This window comes from Idiotropiscis lumnitzeri, chromosome 4, assembly GCF_059441095.1.
Source record: "Idiotropiscis lumnitzeri isolate Australia: NSW breed Sydney's pygmy pipehorse chromosome 4, RoL_Ilum_1.0, whole genome shotgun sequence".
Lineage (NCBI taxonomy): Eukaryota > Metazoa > Chordata > Actinopteri > Syngnathiformes > Syngnathidae > Idiotropiscis > Idiotropiscis lumnitzeri.
The window spans coordinates 8,206,834-8,229,921 of record NC_142394.1 but is presented as its reverse complement, the minus strand read 5'-3'; the positions used below and the strand labels follow the sequence as shown (position 1 = coordinate 8,229,921).

At 42.5% G+C, this 23,088-nt stretch overlaps 1 protein-coding gene across 2 annotated transcripts in view; it reads right to left on the bottom strand.

The window, feature by feature from the left end:
• Positions 1–2,264: 2,264 nt before the first annotated feature.
• Positions 2,265–23,088, bottom strand: part of fgfrl1a (fibroblast growth factor receptor like 1a) — a 46,982-nt gene continuing 26,158 nt past the window's right edge. For both annotated transcript variants that reach the window (XM_088295129.1, XM_088295130.1), the window contains 5 exons: positions 9,328–9,387; positions 6,937–7,236; positions 6,215–6,387; positions 4,950–5,130; positions 2,265–3,778 (listed from right to left, as the gene is read on the bottom strand). In XM_088295129.1, the coding sequence (XP_088151255.1) occupies positions 3,366–3,778; positions 4,950–5,130; positions 6,215–6,387; positions 6,937–7,236; positions 9,328–9,387 (1,127 nt within the window). In that variant the 3' untranslated portion in view covers positions 2,265–3,365. The remainder of the gene's footprint in view (positions 3,779–4,949; positions 5,131–6,214; positions 6,388–6,936; positions 7,237–9,327; positions 9,388–23,088) is intronic.

Here is a 23,088-nt window from a genome sequence, read left to right as displayed (position 1 = left end):
TGTGTGTGCGTGCATGCGTGCGTGCATCTGGGCCTTTAGTGTGTCAGCGCGTGCACAAGTTCCATAGTTTACTTGATGTCTTTTCATTCTTCCTGTTGTGTGTGTGGTTGCGTGTGTGTGTGTGTGTGTGCGTGCGAGTCTGTCATGGTGGCTGCCTCTATTGAGCACCTGAGCGACGTTCCTTTTCTTCACTGTGAAAAGCGCTTTGGACAGCTCCTCTTCTTCAGCGAGCACAGCTGCTGTTGACTTAAACACACAAGAATCTCCTCCATGACGACACACACACACACACACACACACACACATTTGTTTTTACAAGAACACAAACTCACACTAAACTCCCACCACAGGCACCCTATCTAAGTGGGCAAATATTACGATTTCAACAAGAGATTGGGTTTCAAAGTAGAATTTCAATCCAGTGTGAGCGTTTCAAACAAGTGTCAGGGTTTTAATGTCGGGTTTTAAGACGGTTTTCAACTTAGCTTTCAAATCAGGGTTATGCTTTGAAATTAGGGTTTTAAAATATGGTTGGGGTTCGAGCCTGGTTTACGGCATCAAAATATGTTTTTTGAAACTCTGGAGCAACTTGATTATTGCGATGGACTACCAGTTTGAGTCACACTCCTGAAATCATTTTTGTGAAGACGCCGATCATTTTAATGATTTCTCACTAGAATTAGGAAACAAATAAATATCAATCGATCACCCGCTCCATCCTGCCCTCACTCGTGAACAAGTCCCCAAGATACTTGAACTCCTCCACTTGGGGCGGGATCTTGCTCCCGACCTGGGGAGGGCACTCCGCCCGTTTTCAACTGAGGACCATGGTCTCAGATTTGAAGGTGCTGATTTTCCCGTCATTGGTGAGCTATTTTTAGAACAGGCTACTCATGTGGTCTTTCGGGGCTACATGAAACCCATGACCGCCATGTTGATGACCCCTGGCGTAGGCTTTAAAAAAAAAACCCGGTTTTTATTGTTTTGTTTTGTTTTCTGGTTTTGATCCCCAGTTTCGGTTTCAAACCAGGATCGGGTTTTGAAGTACGGTTTTAAAACAGTTTAGTGTTTTAAACTAGGATCAAGGTTTTAAGATGTTTTCTTGTTTGAAACCAACGTAGAGAATCAGATTAGGGTTTGGATCTTGGGGTCCATCAAGCTTGATGTCTGCCTACTGTCGCACTGTATTAGCTTGTATTGAACTTCGTAGACGACCGGACTTTTGCCTCAATTTTAGTATCCTGTCAATAAATTGCATTTTTTTACTCACTGACATTAGAAGACAGGCATCTTTATCCTTTGAAAAAATATGAACAAAATTAGAAGCATCTGGAGGCACCTCAGCGCTGCGTCTGGTTGGTGTCACGCTCCCCAAAAAGACGACACAGCCAACAGCAGTCATATTTCAACCGTAGAAACTTGTGAATCACCTCTGGGAGAACGAAAAGAACCAGACGGACGAAAGACATAAAAGTCGCGTGGAGAGCCATGACTCAGCCAAGGTGTCGACGCCTTTGACGTTCTTTACCTCGCGCGGGATCCTCGTCCTCGCACAGGACAAGGACGGGGAGCAGATGTGACGGAAAATGATTTGCAGAACAGGATGAGAGGGGAAATGTTCCCCTTTGATTTGTGCATGACGTGCTCTAATGATCAGTGACAGGCGGCAGATGATGTGTGCAAAATATCAATGGACAGATTATCAACCTGGATCGCTCAAGATCAATAAGTGTTCCTCATCTTGAGGCCGCACAACAATATCACATGGAAGGGGGAAGACGATCGGTTATGGAAAGCACATGTGAGAGCACACGTGCTGAATAGAAAAGTTTTCAAAGTTGGGATGTGAGTCAGCGTTAAGGTTTGGAATTAGGGTTCCGTGCAGGGGCAAATTGGTCATCGGGAATGTGTGAATTTTCCCAAAGAGCTGGTGTATTTCCGGGCCGGTTGTAGCCATCATGGCTGCCAGGAGCCGTCCGACAAATGGTTGAAATTAGGGTTTTAAAGTGGGATCTCACGTCAAGTTTTGGGAAATGGGGAGGAAATCCCCAAAAATACTGTAGAAGGTCAACCACTGTGATCAATTCAAGATAATGCAGATTATAGTCCATATTTACACTCAGATCAAATATGCAATTTCTTACCTTATTTAATTTATATGGAATAAATATATATATATATATAATTTCTATTAACACAAAATAAACCTATGCGGCATAATGCCCCAAAAAAATAAATTCAAAATGCAATGATTTTTTTCCAAATAGATTTTTGCTTTTATTTTATTCACTAATTTGACTATTAAAAAAAAATAAAAATAAAAAAAATAACATTTTCATTTGATTCACGTACATGCATACCAGCGGTAAGTGCACATGAACACATATTGGTCAAGAGCAGCGGCAGTCCGTTAGCTTTAAACACAACTTGAGCAAAAATAACAACATGTTGTAATAGTAGAAATAGCTTCACAGGTTTTAACTGGTATAAACTTGATATGCAGTGAGCTCAATGTGAATACATGCACTCTGTGGCCAAATCAATAGGTACACCCGAAGTGAGAGCCATCAAAAAATTCTGCCTGAATTTAACCCAATTGTGAATCATCAAATTTGAAAGATGACTTTGACTTAAAAAAAAAAAACTGATTGAAAGGGCCACAATTAAAGTAAAATGGCCGTTTCAGACTTCCTCTGTCTGACTTCTGAAAACATTTTTTTGTGGGTCTACATAACTTAACAAATTTCATATTGCTTTCAGAAAAAAAAATCCAACCAAGCATTTAATGTTTTCTGATGAGTAATAAAACTTTGCTGGAGGACATCCTACATTCCCTCCGGTATTTTTTCGACATGGCTTTTTGAGACATTGTTGTGGGTCTGCTATTTTCGTGACATACCAACCAAATTTCATCTTGCCTACCAAAACTGGCTTTGTGGGCATACTATAAAATAAATCCACAAAATAGACAGTTTGATGGTGTACCTAATGAAATATCTCCAGAGAACTTTGCAATGTTTAGCAGCCTTTTTTTTTCGCCTTCTCCTCCTCCCAGTGAAGTGAATCTCGTTGGTGTTTCTGCAACTAAAATGACATGAAACTCGAACATTACACTCACAATATTACATTTATACAAAGACCCCAAGGGGTGACGAAGCATGCTAAATGCTATATAATTATATTTGACTATATACAAATGTTTGGCGGACAGAACACAAGGGCCTGTTTATTCCTCTATAGCTTTTAAAAAATACTTTGAGGGACTTTTGATTGTATTTAATTTTTTTTTTTAAATCTCTCTTTACATTCTTCATTGTGTTCGAAAATGCACTAAAGTGTCATGGCTGTCGTGTTTCCCTCTGTTGCTAACACTGGTAGTGAATGTGCTGGTGTTGGTGCACTTTGCCGTCCACGTGCGAGTGTGTGTGTGTGTGGATATCGTGCGTGTAAATTTTGGGGTAGAGCTTGGAGGAAGTCAGTGGCTGGTTTTGGTTCTGGTGGGCCACGTAGTCCTCGTAGGACAGGCCCTCCTTGTCGGCGCCAGGGCAGACTCGCTCGCGGCCTGGGACCGCGATGCGCTGCGAGACCGGGAGAGCGGAGGAGGCTTGCGAGGAAGATGAAGAGGAGGGGGATGATGGGCAGGTGCGTTTGGACCGACAGAACCAGAGCAGTACAGTACCCAGGACAAAGGCCACGCCCGCCGGTATCCCGATGATGACGGGCCAGGGTAGACTGGGCGAGGCAGCGGTCAGGACTAAGTTGTTTTGGGGCTTCACATCTGCAAACGAGAGCAATGTTGTGGTCACACACGTAAGACTTCAAACTGTTTTTTCAGACTTGGCTTTTTGAGACTTTTTGTGGGTCTACACGATTGTTTACAAAATGTGGCTTCAGGGGCTGATTTATATAAAATGAAACGAGGAGATGACCCAAAAATGTCTCCACTGAACTAAAATGGCAGATTTCGTACGTCATTCCAGGCATAGCTTCTTGAGACTTTTTGTTGGAATGCTCAAAATTGAAATATAAGCCAATTTTCATGTTGCTAAAGGAAACTGTGTTGAGCTGGTCTTTTTATTTTGCTTTAATGAACAAAATTACCCTCAAATGGGCATTTAAAAAGAAAATGGCTGATTTCTCGTCTTTTTCGGGGAACGGCTTCCTGAAACTTTTTTTGGGTGAGTCTACCACTGATAATGCCCACCAAATTTAAATTTGCTAGGTGAAAATGGCGCACAAGGAGATTTGAAATGAATTGAATAGACAAAATGCCCTAAGATGGCTGCTTCAAACAAAAACATCTGACCTTCCTGTGCACTTTCAGGCATGGGTTAATAAGAATGCGTCTACTCATGATAGATATGTCCCCCACCAATTTCATGATGCCAAGTGAAACTGGGTTTCGGGTAAAATTTTTTTTTTTAATTTATGTATATGGCCAAAATGCCCTAAAACGGCTGCTTTAAACCAAAATGGCTGACTTTCTGTGTCTTTTTAGGCATGTGGGCCTTCTCATGATTAAAGTCAAACTGGCTTTGAGGTTTAATTCTGAATATAAGAAGGCCCACAAATAACCAGTTGGAACCAAAACGGCTGACTTCCTTTGTCTTTTGTGGCATTAGTTCTTCAGACCTGTCCAATTTTATGTTGGGGGGTGGTATGGCTCAGTGGTCGAACCCGAGTGTTGTGGGTTTGATCCTCAAACCCTGTGACCATGTCGAAGTGTCCTTGAGCAAGACACTCAACCCACAGTTACTCCTGATGCTGCATCATCAGTAGGTGAGGAAACAGTGTAAAGCGCTTTGAGTACCAAAGGTAGATAATCGCCATACTAGTGAAAGCCCATTTACCATGTTCCAAACAGAAACTCAAATGTTAAATTTTGGCATGGTTGGCCCCAACTAGGTGAAATGCACACACAACATATGGAAGAAGCCTTGGGTTCTCACCTGGCAGCACAGTAAGGTAGGCGCTCCTGAAGCTGTATCCCATGGTGTTGGCGCCCAGGCAGATATACATGCCGGCATCCTCGCTCTTAGCACGAGTGATCAGAAGCTTGTTGAGGTACGAGCCGTCGGGCCGCGACCAAACGTCCCCCGTGGGCAGGACCACATAGCGGTGGTCCCCCACCTGAATGACAACGCACGACTTTAGCATCACGCAGCCCTTGGGAACCATATATGGTCACATCAGCTCTTTTTTTTTCTTTGAGGGCAATGTTAACAAAACATTGATGAAGCAATGCAGTGCAACATGGGTTCTAACTGTAACTTATGCATGCCAGTCCAGTAGTTGGCAATGCCACTTTAAGTGAAGCAAGTTATGAATGTCCAGTTGTGACCTCAAGGTCAAGTCAAGAAAGAAAAAAGAAAAAGAAAAGAAGACCACAATAAGCATGTTGTTGAGATATGTATTATCATGAATCATATTAAATTTGATTAATTACTATAGATCCCCATTCATTATAATTGTTTTTTTTATTTCATTTAAAAAATTATTAATTATGCTTCTTATAACTGTTCTTTTATTTTGTGTCTTTTATAATGTTTTGTTTTTTATTCGTTATTAGTATTTAATATTAATAAATTAGGTATTCTATATTTTTTAAATCAAATGTATTTTATGCATATTAGTATATTCTTTATATAGTTTGCTTAATTCTCTAATAGTTACATTTTTAATAAAGGTTTTGTTTTAATTTTGATTTATATTTATTTAATCATTTGTATTTTGTCTTGAATCTAATTCAACATTACATTTAACCTGATCCAATATAATATGAAAATACATTTCTACTCATTGATATTAATTTCATTTTTACAGGTTTGAATATAATTCATTTGCATTGTATTTTTCAATTTCCTTTTCAGGTATTTGTTTCAATTATTAAATACTTATTCATATTTATTGCTATGAACTTATTTTTGTTGTTTTATATTTATTTAAATGCTCTTCAATGGTAAGTACATTTTCACTTAATTCTTTGATTTTTGGGGCAATATTTACTATTTCTAATGCATTATAATTTTTATTGTGTTATTTTTTTGTGTAATATATTCATTGTTTCTATTTTATCTATTATCTGTCTCTTCATTCATGCTCTATGACATCTGATTAAAAATGACCCATTTGGGCCTTTATATGAAGATCAAATCAGACCACTGTTATGTCACTGCACCGTATCTGGGTTGATTGCTGTCATGTAGCACCGTACCTCGAGCGTGGAGTTGAACTTGCTCTCGTCGCCGGCCTCCACCCGCTTGAGCCACTGGATCACAGGTTTGACGTCGCTGCGCACTTTGCACTGGAAGGATGTGCTGCCGCCGTAGTCCACTGTTGTGTTGACCGGGTGAGTGCCCGTCAGGATTGGCTTGGAGTTGGTACGTTCTGTCCACATGCACACAACAACAACAAGGTAATTGCAACCTCAATTCTTTGTTTTTGTTCATTATTAAAGACGAATAAAAGATGAAAATGAGATTTGGTCCAAAAAAAAAAAAAAAATCTGACCTGCATTGCATTTGCTTGCAGTGTTAGTGATTTATGTTTACACCACACTTGTTTAGTGGAATTTTGTGAAGTAAAAGACAACAAAGTCAACATTTAGTACGTTTGGACACACTGATTTAAATCAAGACTTTCATATTCATGGTGCATTTGCCTTTGTTTTAGCAGAAGACAAACCTCTAAAACCAAAACATATGTATAATAAATACTATATTGTTTATTGTAATATGCATTAATGTACTGCTTGTGTTTGTTCAAATACACACGAAGAGGACTTTGAAAAATAATAAGTGCGTATTAAATTGCAATATCAAGATTGAGGGAAAAAAAATTGCAATTTTAATAAATATTTTATTATTTTTCGACCCTATCGCTGTCTATTCTTGATGCACAGCAACACAACAAGACATTCGGTGGTGTAGGACTTACGTATGACTTCCACTTTGTAGGTTGCGTTGATGTGTCCTGCCCGGTTGGACACGTGACACGTGTACTTGCCGCTGTGCTCCGGCGTCAAGCTCTTTAGACTCAGAGTCCACTTCTTCTTCTTGTCCTCTTCTGCGCCGCCGTTTTCATCTTCTCTATGAGACAGTGGCCGTCCGTCCTTTAGCCACACGATGTTGGGCCGAGGGTTGCCGCTCGCCGCGCACTTGAGGCGCACGGAGCTGCCCACCGGCCGGGCAATGACACGCTTCCTCATCTTGGCTGGCTGAGTGAAGCGAGGACGCACTGTGGGGGCAAAAACAGGAAACGGTGACCCAAGTGGTGGCGGAAATTATCAAATCTGAATCAACTGTATTTTTCAGGGTAATAAGGGAAACCCTTTCAAATGTAAGGTCCGACAAGTATTGACAAATATAAAAGATTATCATTAAAATCTGCGACAAAAGGCATCTTTGGTTGAGTCCAACCCTCACAGAAAATAAATCTGACAACCGAGTACATCGAACAGCACTTGTCAGGGGATCCGGTACTCCATACTCCCCAAACACCCTTTTTGGAGTCCTTGGAGGGTGTGCTTAGAGCGCTCTCTCTATGGATTCCATCCTTCAGTGCTCACGTGGGCAATGACAGTGAGACCTGGAAGGGCGTGATTGAGAAGAATGGACCAGAGGGTGTGTTTCAATAACTGAGGAATCACACTCTCCCCAGCCTCTCTGATAGGGTGTATTCAGGGCTGCTTGAGAGGAAGTCCGTCAGTTGGTCAAATCTCATATTCAGGAGGAGCAGTGTGGTTTGCGTCCCGAACAGTGGAACAGCTCTACACCCTCGGCAAGGTCCTAAAGGACACATGAGATCGACAGGTTGATCAGTGCAGCGTCTGCGGTGGTGCAGACTCTGTATCGGTCCGTCATGGTGGATTTACCGGTCGATCTACGTTCCTTCCTGCACTGATGGTCACAAGCAGTGATTCATGACAGAAAGAACAACATCTCGAAGACAATCGTCCGGAATGAGTTTCCTCTGCATGGTTCTCACTTAGAGGATAGGGTGAGTAGAGTCAAGCCGCTGCTCTTCCACATTGAGGGGAGCCAGATGAATTGGCTCGGGCATCTGGTCCCTGGTGAGGTGCTCCGGGCATGTCTCACCAGCAGGAAGCCCAGAGGACGATCCAGGACATGCTGGCGAGACTATGCCTCCCGGCTGGACTGAGAAGGCCTGATATATATTTGTACTGTATACTGTAATTCTATTAAAAATAAACACCACCCACAAACACTAAATTCATATCTGAGGTGGTGCCCGCAGTTGAGAAAGGTCAAGAATGACTTTTGCAGCCCCCAGCAGCCACACATGAATACTTCTTGTTATTGCAGCGCCATGTAAACAAGCAGAAGGAAAGAGTTATGTGACACGTCCTTATAAATGGCTCTCCACTGGGCGGGATCGCACAACAAACATTCCCGAAAAGACTTTCAAGTCTGGTCCCCTTTGTCCCTGTCAACTGGCTGAGAAACGCTACCGGACGGCCCGAAACGATTTTAACCAGACAGGAGGGGGAGGAGGAGCTGCGACATAAATCCAAGAGGAAAAACATGCAAAAGGAGCTCCAAGTGATTCAAATGAAAATAAAACACAGTAAAGAGCAACGGACTGATGTTGCAGAACAGGAATTAAATCAAAGGGGAGGTGAGCAGGGAGCAGATGGAAAGGGAGGTTCACAGCGAGGTCAGAAATAAAACATGTGTTTTCTAGTTACTACGTCATCGTGAGAAGGCATATGGCCTAAATAATTACACATCTAGAAAGCGTTCGTCACGGCCTTTAATTTGACGTATGACTCGATGAGGATTGCTGCAAATATAATTTTGGCATTCTCACTCATGAACTTTAACCCAATCACATTAATGTCAAGGCCAATAACAAATCAGCAAAGCAAGCGAACTTCTTGACACTTATAAGTTGACAGTTATACGTTATAAGCACAATTGGTCAAATTAAATTTTGTGTAAAACTGAAGTTGAGAATTTTGATTTAGTTAAAAGATCATTTTGATCCTGAACCATATGTCACATTGAACCTGATAAGAGCCCAGAGATCAATGTGTGCAAAGTTCTGGACTGGTGTTCTGCCGCTGGCTTTGGAGACGTTCCCACTCCATCCTTGAGGAGCAACGGACATGTTGTTCATGTCACTTGATGAGATTGAAAATGAAATACATTGTTTGTTTGTTTTGTCCGCTATATCATAGATTTGAGGAGGCAATTAATCTGTAAACTAACAGATGTGGCTTTTTATTTGTTTGTAATGAACGGAAACATAGAGGAAGCAAAGTTAGTTTAAAGATGATTATGTGAGAGATTCTTTTATTGTCATTACCCATCTTCCCGGCCAGCTCCGGAACGTGTTCTGAGTTGGCTGGTGCGGCTCCGGTATCATCTGGAATGACAGAAAAACAGAAATGTATTACAATAAATACACAATTGTTCTGAGTACAATCTTACATTTTGAGGACAAAAAATTAAAATAGCATGTTCATCAACTGTGACACATCCAGGTCATGATCATGCGCATCAAATGTATATAAAAGTTAGAATTTAAAAAGGAGATAATTCTACAAAAAATACATAATAATTTTAAATATTAACAAATAATATGAAAATTTTTTAAGACTTAAAAAAAACAATTAAATGGGGAAAGCATGTTGAAGTTTGCTTGCTCATACAAAAATGATTAATTACAAAATTATAACACAATTTTATGAAATATTAAAAAAAGGAACGTAATATTTAAAAAAAACAAAAGAAATTCTCGAAAGTATTGAAATCAGTTAGCTAAACAATTCAATTAATTAAGTTGTAGCTGGTTGAAGGCATAATTAATGTTAAAAATACTGAATGAATGAATGAATGAATATAAAGTAAAGATTTCACGTAGCGGCTATACATATTTGTAAATATTAATACAAACACAATCTAAAATCATTTTCAATATAAATAACGAGGGCATTTAAGTCGCTGTGAGGGGCCCTGATTCATAAAAGGAAGCATATTGAAATAAACATTTTCTGGAGCTCCATACTGCCCTTAATTGGAGGCATTTTGCCCTTCCAATTTCAGACAGCTGCAACTCCTATTGTCATCTACTCGTGCCAATGCTATTAGGATTATTATTTATTTTTTTTAATAATTACCTATTCTTGAATTTTTGTGTTGCTGACAAATGACTGGGTCACACGTTTTTCAATATTTACTTTGCAAGTCAATTTACAGTGCATGCCCTTAAATCTTCCACATGCACTCCTAATATTTCAGGTTAGGGGTCACTGTGACCTATATGTTAATTTGGAGCCCTGTGTTTACATACTTTCTCTAATAACCGAATATCCATCCATTATCTGTACCGCTTCTCCTCAAAAGGGTCACGGGGGAGCTGGAGCCTATCCCAGCTCTCATCGGGCAGAAGGTGGGGGACACCCTGAACTGGTTGCCAGCCAATCGCAGGGCACACAAAGACGAACAACCATCCATGCTCACACTCATACCCAGGAGCAATTTAGAGTGTTCAATCGACCTGCCATGCATGTTTTTGGAATGCGGGAGAAAACCGGAGTACCCGGAGGAAACCCACGCAAGGGTGCACTGAGAGGCCATCGTGCTCACCAGTCATCCACCGTGCCGCCCACAATCAGAATTTAAAAAATTAAACATTTTTCACACACATGTTAAATGGGCTGTCACTTGTATAGCGCGTTTCTACCTTTGGTGCTTCACACCATTATTGCATAGACAGACAGATCTCTCTCTCTGTCTCTCTCTATCTCCCTCATGAATACCAACTGTCCTACGCGTGCTTGTGCGCGCGTGCGTGTGTTTCCACGGGGCCAGTATTTTCCCAAAAGGGTCATGTCCTTCCACAATTTAATATAGAGACACTGGATATGTGGACTCAACCTCTGTATGTTTGTGTGAGTGTGTGTCGACGGTCACGGCATAGGAGCCAAAGGCAGCCACCATGACGCGACTCCACAGACGATGCACAGAACCACGAGATCGCAGGAAACTCAATTGATTTAATTTCGCTCATTCCACTTCGTGCTCCAACACTATTTTGAAAAAAATACATCAATTAAAAAAGGAGGAGTTCAAGAGATCATTGGTAGGTCCTCAGACCTACGTGCGCAAGCCCGAATAATAATAACAAAGACACGTAGCAACTTCGAAATAATAATAAATAATGAAAACGATGACGAAACGAAGTAATTTCAAGAGGCCCTACATGCTTTGCACCTCATGCTAGGATCCTGATAACAACAAAGAAACTATGCAATTGAAGTAGGTCTTTGCATGTCAGTATGAAGAAACTAAGCCAACGCCTTTGCACCTCATTTTCGGGCTCGAATCAGAATTTCATTTTTCCCATTGTTTGCGCTAATAAGAAACAAAGCGATTTCAATCGAGTCTTTGTACCTCAGGCCTTAACAATATCCATCCATCCATCCAATATCTGAGGTGACCTAGACTGTTTCTTGTATCTCAAAATAAAACAAATAATACATAATACAAAAGGCAATCTAACTAATCATGTCAATACACAAATAGAAAGACATTTTGCATATTTAAGGATGACTGTCTATTAAGAAACAGTCGGCAACTAAAGATCAATTTGAATGGGTTTCACAAAAGAAACCACGGGTGCTAGGACTGCACGATATTGGAAAAACTGGGGATATATGGTTTTAAATTATTTAAATATTTAATTTGCACCTAAAGAAGTGATTTTTATTTTTAGGCCTAAATATTAATGACAAAGCAATTTAGCAAGTTCATGAAAGCTTTCGCACCTCCGTGCTCAGGCCCTGACGAAAAACAAGCTGGCACGGAGGAGCAAAGAAAAGTGCAATGTCATCAAGAAGACGACAAAGTGGTGCTGAGCAGTCAGACCTGGTCAACTTTCCGTCTTGCACAAAAGCTCTTCCAATGCAAACTTGTGCTTTGAGAGCATGTGGGTGTGTGAGTTTGTTTATTGTGTGAGCGTGTGTCTGTGTTCTCAGGTGAGCCCACCTCAACACGAGGTCCTCATCTAATCAATCTCCACGCCTTTTTCTTTTGGGTGTGAGCACGTCTCCTGCAGACTAAACAATACGCTCTAGATTCTAGAAGAATCACTCAAGGTGTGTGTGTGTGTTCAAGTTTGAAGCGGCATAGTTTCGTATTTCTTGAAGCCGGTTGTACCAAGGTTTGATCTGGCGCCATGAATGGACTCACTGCACTAATTACATCCACCTGTGTGTGCGCGAGTATATGACATCATTGATACGGCATCAAGTGCCAGCAAGACTGTGTGAGGCATGAGCTCTCAAATTCCTGCCCCCCTCCCTCAAACTTTTCCCGACTGATGGCAAATTCAACACACATCACATTTTTGGGGGCCTCAACATAGCCCGTAAGAAGAAAAAAAAATGCTCCATACACCGGTTTCATCAATCAACACAAAATAGAATGTGACATGTCTTTCGTAACAGAACACATTAAAAAGTCTCAAGGGTCCATGCCCAGAATTGAACAGGAGGACCACCATGTTGGTCAAAGACCCATTTGAGGGCAACATTTTGTCATTCACACTAGAGGTTGACATTTTTTCGGGAATAACAGGATTCCCGTTGGACGGGAGACACCTTTACATTTAATCACAGGATTGGAACGGTACAGGATAAATGGTTCACAGGAGCAGACGGGAGCAGGATTACCCAGTTGGAGATAAGAAAAGTTGCAATTCTTAATGTAGCTGACTTCCAAAATGGAAGCAAGAATGAGATTGGGAGGTTGTTTTGACTGGGAGCAGGACAGGACAGGATTTATTTTTTTACTGTCTGGGACTGGGGCGGGTCAGGATTTTGTGAGTGAGATAGGATGTAAGTCAGCCACCAACAAATTTAAAAAATCTGTCCCCAAATTGAAAAAATGGGTGGACTTGTGTATGATAACAGGACCCAAGAAAAATTCTCAAGGAACCAGGCCTGAAATTCAATTTCATGGTCGAATTCCAGAGCTTGCACTTGTTGTCAAACTTCTATAAGGGAATATGTTCAAATGGGCCTCAAAGGACCCCAATGGGAAACTAATTTCCAATACAGATGTGACACAAAATTGAAAAGCTTTTTTGTCTAGACCGTCTAATGCAGGCAAAGCATTGGGTCAAAGTTTGACGACTTCGAGGAATCGTCTCGAAAAAGCAAGAGATTATTCCGAGTAATACTATACTGTAAATGCCAGACTGCTTTCTTGCAGCTGACCCAGGCCTATCCGTAACAAGGCATGAAAAGAAAAATATTCCCACTCAAGGAAGGATAAAATATCCTAGTCTGTTCCTGAGTGCTCGTGTTTCAGTGGCCCTTCCTGAAAAAAAAAAGTGTGAGGAAAGAAAGACTTGCATTGTTTCCACGCAACAAACCTTTTATTCTCGCGTCCGCGTGAGATTGTGCAAATACACGCGTGTGATTAACGAGCAGCACTTTTACGGCAGACTCCGGCTCTGTTTTCCATCACTTACGCACTCGTCTTATTTCCCTCGCTGCAGCCAACTTCGGCTTGTTTACGCTTGGCCAAGACGTGGCGATAATATTTGCAAGTGCGTGCGTGCAAAAGTTGTGTGTAACCACCGAACTGTAATGTGCGTGTAATCACATTTGTGGAATGCGTAAACGAATAGAAGGACAACAAAAGGCACATAAGTGATCTGTAATTGTGGTCTTCAAGTCTTTTTTCTAAACCTCAACCACGTTTGGTCGGACATGATTCAAAATCAACAGGATTCTTCCTTAAACATCAATCCAAGTAAAATTCCTCGCACCCACTTTTATATTACGATTCCTCGAAGAGATCATGAAAATTTGATGATATTCGCTGCTGACATTGGACGGTATAGCTGAAAGCTTCAGGTCGTGGATACTTGCTTGCAGTTTTCTGTTCAATTCTGACCATGGGTCCTTGACACTTTTTCATTCACCCTCTCATGACGGACATGAAATAACTTTTGGGGATCTTTAATTCTTTTTCCATCTTTGCAATGTGCACTACTGAATGAGTTAAAGAGGTGTGGTGTTGGACAGCCCTTTCATAAATATATTTCCACAAGCATACATGGACTTGTAAAAAATGGCATGTTTACTGGCACGTTGAGGGCACCCCAAAGAAGTGATTTATTCACAAGAATAATAACGAATAGATATTACAAGACAATCCAAAATATGGATATGGCCGTTATGCAATTATTTAATGTCCTCAGGGGGGTTCTTAGATGTTGTGTGTGTGTGTGTGTGTGTGTCTCGTTAAGCTATGCACGTCATTGCTGGCAAACAATACCGGGATCTTGATTCGTTACATTAACAGCCAAGCATTCACCTGGGACTCAATATGAAACTTGATACATGATTCTATTTAAAAAAAAAAAAAAACCTAAGTTCTTTTTCTTTTTAGAAATTAAAAAAAAAACTGATGTGTGGTGTGTAAAATTATAAAAAAATGTCCGCCTTGAGTGTGCGTGACTGGAGAAGAACCAGGAAGTGAGCACAAGGTTATAGCTCAGGCAACTGTTGCATATTTGTTGACAATTTGTGTATATTTAATCCAAAAACGGCGTTTCAAATTCAAGACCTTCCCGAAGGCATCATTTTTCGATCTGGCTGAGAAAGTTGTTGCTGATCGGTGAAGAACGGGCAAGTGAACGCAACCTTATAGCGATGCCATTTTGTAGTTGTAACAAATCTTGGGTATTTTGTTTGCATATTACCGCTGCAGTTGGGCAAAGAATGTCCTCAAGAATAATGATGATGGTGTTCCAAATACGTAGATGGCGTTGGAAAAATATTCCATTGTACCACTACCGATACATAATATAGTAAATTCAAGGCAAACCTTCCATGGCCCATTGAGGTTAACGCCACTATTGGAAGGACGGCGAACATCGTGCTTGATATATCAGTGTCACGAACGTCTTAAAAAAGAGTTTATTTGAAAACGTATATGGGGGCGTTGCTCTATGAAAATGTTCGGCATATCTCTGGCTGAGGGTCACGTCCACTTTTTTTGTATGGTGGTGTAAATTGGTGCCTTTGTGACCCAATACATGTCAGAGGGGGGGTGGGCACGCTGATTTTATGTTTTTATATTTAGACTTTGGCTCCAACCTCAAACCACCCGGCACTATAAAAACGCATGTCACGCCCCAAAAATAGATCATGTCGCTAGGATCAAAGTGGCACTGCGCCCTCAAAGAGATGCCTCCACATACAACTTTGGGATGAGAAAAAAATGAAAACAAAACGACGGTTCGTAAGCGTAATCTCAGTTCATCACACGGGCATCAAAAATGTACTGTAACTGCTGCACCCATTGCAGCTCTGTTCCAAATTGAAAACAAAAGCACCACTAATGCATGTAAACAGCGTCTTTAAGAAATTAAAGCCTCCTTCAAATGCCTCCCTCAATCACACGGCTTCTGCCAGATGGACTTGAAATAATTACATGTTCATCGCAACGCCGTTGCTAATCAAATAAACAGCATCTACCAACGCTTGTGAAGTGTTTCTCAGATGAATTCAATTGGCCACTTGAGCAAATTAGCATCTTCCTCAAATGGGCACCACACCACATAAGAATGCCCTGCTAAGCCCATTTGAACTCAGTTGCTAACCAAGGCAGCAGCACCTACGACATAAACACACACACACACACTCTCTACGATGTATTAAAATGTCCATTTGAATAAATGAACGACTCCCTCAAACCTCCCATTGTGTGTAAACAGCGCACTTGTTTTGAAGTGAGTGATTACATGTTATTCTATTTCCACATCTGCAAGAATGCCATCTGTCTTATGCAAGTTTGCGTGCGCGCGTGCGTATATGTGTGCCAGCTGCCCCCCTGTGTAACTCTAGCGCACATCAAGGCAGCACCGTGCGCTGATGAATCAAACTATTTTTTACGTCGCCGCCATGCGCACGCAGCCTTTGAAGTACCGACACCACCGTACTTTCGGCTCAACACTTTCAACTCCTAATCAACGCCCCATTCCTCTCTCCCACACTGACTTCAATGTTGCTCTAAACCTCATGGCAGCTTCACTAGACAGGGAAAATGTGGGAGATTGTCATCAAGTGTAGGAAACCATTAAATACTCCCTCACCCCCCTCACCACTTTTCTCCGTGTTATACTGTGTTATGTGAAGAACATGGGAGATTGTTGTCACGTGTGGGACGCCAACACTTGCCAGAAATCACTACAATGCACTCAATGTTGCCCTCGGCCTCTTGGAAGCCTCCCTGACAACCTTTCTCTGAGTTACACTGGAGGAAGAATATGGGAGATTGTTGTCACATGTACAGTAGAAGTACTCTGTACTCAACAGAAATTTCAAAACTGCCTTCATTGTCACCTTAAGTGTGACGCAACCCAGTACTTGCCAGAAATCATTGGATCACCTTCAATGTTGCAATCGGCCTCTTGGCAGGTTCCTTGATCACTTTCTATACGCTATACTGGACAAAAAAATACAGAATATTGTTGTCACACAAGCTAATACTTGTCGTAAAGTCCGACAGCAAGTTTGTCATATGTAGAACACCTGTCATTGGTGTGCCAACATGACAACAGCTTTTATTACCACGCGAGGCTAGCAGATGGCTACTTGCACTCATTTAACACTGCCGACTGCCTTCGTTGATGAAAAACCAGCCGTTGCCATGTTTTCTGGTCTGAGTGGAGAGCAGGAAGCCCCTTTGCATCAAGACTACAGTCAGACGAACTTCAAATGCAATGACCGGCATCAAACTTATCAATATGTGGAGCAGATTGAGCGGACACGTCGGCAGGTTTGACCTCACCTGATGCAAAGTGCCAAACGATTCAACAATTCTTGAGTGGTGCAAGGTGGGCACAGGTCCAACACAAACACGCACACTGAAACACATTTCAAAGCCTCTCGAGTGTCAACATAACACAAGCGTGTGTTTGCACAAGTGTGTGCGTTCGCTTCCATGATTGCGTGTGGACTGCAAGTACCGTGTGTCTCACTCCGGGAATGCGCGGCCCTCGTTTTCAACTTCAAAGACGAATCAGCACGCCACAGTGCGAGGCGTCATGCTGACAACTTTTCTTTGATCAACAACTCTTTACAACAATGTCAAATAAAAAACAGGCGCTCGTCACCACAACACCATGACCCTACTTAGTTCAACACAAACACTACTGCTGCTACTACTCTTGGCACTCTCCCAGACTGGTGTCATAAGCGCTATTCTGTATGAATAATATGAGAGATTGATTTTGTTGTCATGGCTAGGACATTTGCCAGTGCAGCACAAAACATTCCTGCAACTCCCTCCATGTTGCAGACTTCTTGGCAGCCTCCCTGACACTGGCTTGCGACCAGTTCCGGGAGTAGTCTGTCTTTCACCCAGTCAGCTTGGTTTGGTGACCCTGCAGCATAAGCAGTGTTGAAGATGACAAACTTAGCGGCTTTTTCCGGTTATTTCGGTTGCCCCACATTTCGAAGAAATGCATGGAAGGTCGACCGGATGCTCTAAAACGGGGATCTTCAATCCTGTTCCTCGAGAGCCGCTGTCCTGCCCGTTTTGCATCTCTCCCCGGTGCAACACACCTGAACGATCGTTATCTAGCTTTTGCAGACCTTGATGATTATCTGATCATTTGAATCAGCTGTGTTGCAACAGAGAGAGATGGAAAACATGCAGGACACCGGCCCTCAAGGAACAGGATTGAGGACCCCTCAAAGGAATCTTGGTGTGATAGTGAGCGCGAGCGATTTTTTTGTCTCTGTGTGCCCTGCCAACCAGTTCAGCTTGTCGACAGCTGGGATACACCCACGAGACGAGGATAAGCGTCTCAGATAATATAAATGCAAAATGCATGCTGGGAACCAAAGCACTCAATTCAACAGCAAACAAATACTAGTTTTTCATTACCAGTTATTATTACAATTTCATCCGTATGCGTTAACGTTAGCATTAGTGGCGGACATGAACATGCTCAATGACTCAGAGCCGCATGTGTGGACAGCAAGAAGTATGGAAGAGACAATTCTCTTCCCTGCCGATTTGATTCAAATCACAATACTTAGATTTAGATTATTTTGATTATAATGCGATTTGCAATTCAATACCACGGTTATAGCTATTTTTCTCAAACAATACATTGTGTTCCTTTAACATTTACAACTATTTGTTTTACTCCAGCTGTGCGGCACAGTCCCTGGTTCAGATGACTTGGTATGAATCTGGTGAATGCTTAAGCCCACTGTCTCACTGCAACAAATTGTCTACGCGCTGCCATCTGCTGACGGAAAGTGGTACCTTCACCTTTGCATTTGGAAAAATGTGAAAATCCTGATTCTGAACTTTAACTGCGATTTATTAAATCTTAGCATATAAAATCCTGACAGTTGAGAGAATTGATTAATTTGTTTTGCACAATAGTAAGAATCTGATTTTGTTTTGCTAACTGCTTACTGCTGATGTCAATTTTACATGCATACCAATTGTATAAGTGCCAATGTTAAGCTCTATCAAGTGTCCCTTTAATTTGTCCATCTCTGCAGCAGAGAGTGTGCGTGCCCCTACAGTTTTTGGCGTTACTGCAACAACTGGCCCGTCAATGTCGTTAAAACACAAAAGATTCCTTGACGAGAGGCTAAGAAGAAGAAGAAAAAGAGGAGGAGGAAGAGGAGGATGTGAGCCCTTTGATGGACACCGACAAAAGTTTGTAAAACTTCAAACAGGGTCTTTTCTTCCATCAATTCGCACTCTTCGCCCTCTTCTCCAGCTTCATCTTTTCGGCTAATTGTCCATTCCAACTGTCTCAGTGGAGGAGCATGGTGGCCTAACAGCACAATACAAGCAGAACACTCAATCCCTGCACTAACGAGGAGAAAACTCCTCGAGAAGACGAGAGACTCTCAGTCAAGCGACGAGCCTATTGAGAGAGAGAGACAGAGAGAGTGTGCGTGTGTGTGTGGGTGGGGGGTGTGTGTGTGTGTGTGTGTGTGCGAAAAAAGAAGTAGACCACTGTTCAGAGGAAAAACCTAAAAATGAAGAAATTGTCAGTTTTTTGCTTCTTTTTGTTATTTTGAAAAAGTCTCCTGCGTATACTCAATGCTTATAATAAATATTGTGATAGATTTTATCCATATCACACACATAATTAACCACGCTCATAAGCAAAGCAAAGAAAACCAAAATATCTTACAACTATTGCTACAACATACACTGACAACATTTAAACGTCAACAGAAAACGTTCACAATGAAGTCGAAGATCTTTGGGCTCATTTTCCCCAAATTGTACCACATCAAGGGTGATTCGCCAGGTTTTTTTTCTCGATGTACATCTGTGTTGTGTGTGTGTGTGTGTGTACGTGTATGTGCATGTGCGCGTGCTCGTGCATGGGGGTGAGAGTGTGTGTGTGTGTGTCGCTAACAATAGCGTAGCACATCTAATCCTCCAGGCTGCATAATAGCCACTAAGCTGTCTATTCACAAGTACAAGCTCTGATCAGACACCCCATTCCACATCTTTTTCTTCCTTTCTTTTGCACTTTTTTTGCGGCTTTCACCTCTTTTGTTCATCTTCTATTTTGTTTTCTTGTAAAAGAAAAAAAAAAGAAGTACCACAGAACATCTGCAGAACATTTCTAACCCAACTATATATGAGCATAAAAACAAAGTCTAGGCGAGAAAGCAACTGTTGTGTTGCTGAACATCGTACAAATGTGATCATCAATCTTTGCCGCCATGCTCCGACCACACACAATAACAAAAACTCAAACCCAATTTAGCATTTTCTATCCGTCTAGTAGCCTATACGTGGCTCAACTTAAGTAGCAATGACGCAAAAACTCAGAAAAAGCGGAACAATGCCAGGGATGTCTGGAGGGGCCTGAAGACCATCTCAGGCCACGGACAACCAGGTAAGAACCAGAAGGGGGGGGGGCTTCAGTGGGCACATGAGTTGAACCTATTTTTCAATAGGTTTGATCAAATGCCTGACCCCGCTCAGGCTCCCCTGCTGCAGCCCCCACCAACCCCTCCTGCCACTGCGAACAAGACCCTCTCTCCCCCTCTCTCTCCACAGGCTCCAGTTCCCAGCCTCATCAGACAACCACCACTTCCTCCTGCTCAGCCTTGTTCCTCACAACATCTCAGGTGAAGAGCCAGCTGAGGAAGATGAAGGCGAGGAAGGCAGCAGGCCCAGATGGGATTAGCTCCCAGCTCCTCAGATCCTGCGCAGACCAGCTGTGTGGAATCATCCAGCACATGTTCAACCTGAGCCTGAAGCTGGGCAGAGTCCCCCAGCTGTGGAAAACATCCTGCCTGGTTCCGGTTCCAAAGACACCCCATCCGAAGGAGCTCAACAACTTCAGACCAGTGGCGCTGACGTCTCATCTGATGAAGACCCTGGAGAGACTGGTCCTCGTCCATCTGAGCCCCCTGGTCAGCTCCTCAATGGACCCACTCCAGTTCGCATACCAGCCTGGCATCAGTGTGGATGATGCCATCATGTACCTGCTCCACACTTCACTCTCCCACCTGGAGAAGGCGGGGGGAACGGTGAGGATCATGTTCTTTGATTTCTCAAGTGCTTTCAACACCATCCAGCCCGCCTTATTGGGAGACGAGCTGGAGCAGGCGGGAGTGGCCCACCACCTCATCACATGGATCCACGACTACCTCATAAACCGGCCACAGTACGTGAGGACACAGGACTGTGTGTCTGACGTGCTCCTCTGCAGCACGGGAGCGCCGCAGGGAACTGTTCTGGGCTCCCTTCCTGTTCACCCTCTACACCTCGGACTACAAATACAATTCCACAACCTGTCACCTGCAGAAGTTCTCTGATGACTCTGCGATTGTCGGCCTCATCACTGACGGTGACGATCGGGAGTACAGAGGCGTTACGCAGGGGTTCGTGGACTGGTGTCAGCAGAACCGCCTCCAAATCAACGCTGTGAAATCCAAAGAGCTGGTGGTGGATTTCCGCAAGCGTCGGCATTCTCCACCTGCACCAGTGAATATCCAGGGAACAGACGTTGAGAGGGTCTCAACTTACAAGTACCTGGGTGTTCATCTGAACAATAAACTGGACTGGAGCGACAACACAGACGCTCTCTATAGGAAGGGTCAGAGCAGACTCTTCCTACTCAGGAGGCTGAGGTCCTTTGGCGTTCGGGGAACACTCCTCAGGAACTTCTATGACTCGCTGGTTTCATCAGTCATCTTCTATGGAGTGGTCTCCTGGGCAGGAGGCATCTCGGGCCGGGACAAAAAGAGACTGGACAAACTAGTGAGGAGGTCCAGCTCTGTCCTGGGCTGCTCCCTGGACTCTGTGAACTCAGTGGGGGGCAGGAGGATGACGGCAAAACTGTCATCAATGCTGGACAACCCAGCCCACCCACTCAATGACACTCTGAGAACACTCCACAGCTCCTTCAGTGATACTGTTACACCCTCGCTGTACCAAAGAGAGATTTCGCCGCTCCTTCCTGCCGACTGCTGTCAGACTTTTTAACGAGAACATTGGGTCAGGCCTACAAATGGGAGGGCATTAGTGCAATTGTGCAGTCCTAAGATGCAATATACACTACTACTGTACTTTCAGCCAATGGTGTACTTAAATATTGACCAATGATGTATTTTGTTTACCATTACAGTATTCTTATTACAGTACTTCTATCACTGCAGTATTTCTACCATTGCAGGACGTTCACTATTACAGTACTTTTATCATTGCAGTATTTTTCTATCGTTGCAGTACTTTTACTATTACAGTACTTTTACAATTGCAGTATTTTCTATCATGCAGTACTTTTCTATCATTTCAGTACTCTTACCATTACAGTACTTTTATCATTGCAATATTTTTATCATTGCAGTATTTTCAATCATTCAGTAGTTTTTATCATTACAGCGTTTCCCCCTCTGTATAATGGACAGGCATTAGGAGTGTTTCCTTACACTTAGATACGTTTATACTGTGTATATTTGCATGCTTTTTATGAATGTCTGCTGCTAATGTTATACATTAACGGCTACATTACGCCGCCGACTCTGTGTGAGCTATATCTTTGCTGCTGTAACACCTCATAGTTCCCCATTGTGGGACTAATAAAGGACATCTTTATCTTTATCTTTTAAAAAGACTGGTTAGCATGTTCACCTCACAGTTTGGGGGAGCAGGGTACGATTCCGACTCCGGCCTTCCTATGTGGCGTTTGCATGTCCTCTCCGTGCCTGCGTGGTTTTTCTTCAGGTACTCCAGTTTCCTCCCACATTCCAAAGATGATTGAAGGTGATTGAACACTCTAAATTGTCCCTAGGTGTTATTGTGAATGTGAATGATTGTTCGTCTACGTGTGCTCTGCGATTGGCTGGCAACCAGTTGAGTTCTTTTAAGAAACCAGACTTTCAATTCTAAGTACATATTTTTACATCTTTTACGTTTCTTCACGAGGTAGAGAAATTAAGCGTCAGGAAATTAATTGATCAGAGCTGGGCAGTCTGTCTCGGGGATGCAACGGTGCGGCGTGCATTTTACCACAATACCACAGACAGAGAAAACAGAGGGGAAGTCAAACCGTAAACTCACTTCTGTGAGATGGAACATTTTCCACCATAATAAAGCCATATTAAGGTAAGCGGATTTGAATAATAAATTGGCCAGCTAGTGATTGTTATAGGGATTGGACAGGGATGTACTGGGAAAAATAAATCATCTTGGGAAAATAATCCTAACCCGGTCGGTGGGGGTGGCAGCGGGCAGCCATAAAACTTCCAAAAGTAATTGTAATGGCCCTGAAATGAATTGTACGTTTGTGAATCTCTGATGGGCACAACGCAACTGTGAAAGGACCACACAACCCATTCAGAACCACGACGTTTGAACAAAAAATATCTAAGTTTGAAAAGCTTCTACTCACAATGTGAATTTAAGAAATAAGCACGCCTGCGACTATTTGAGGAGAGGCGGCTTGGATAATGGATGGATGGAAAAAATTTGGATAATTGAAAACAGGAAGCCATTTGTCAAGCTTCATGTCCTTCGGTTTAAGCGGCCCCCCCCCAAAAAA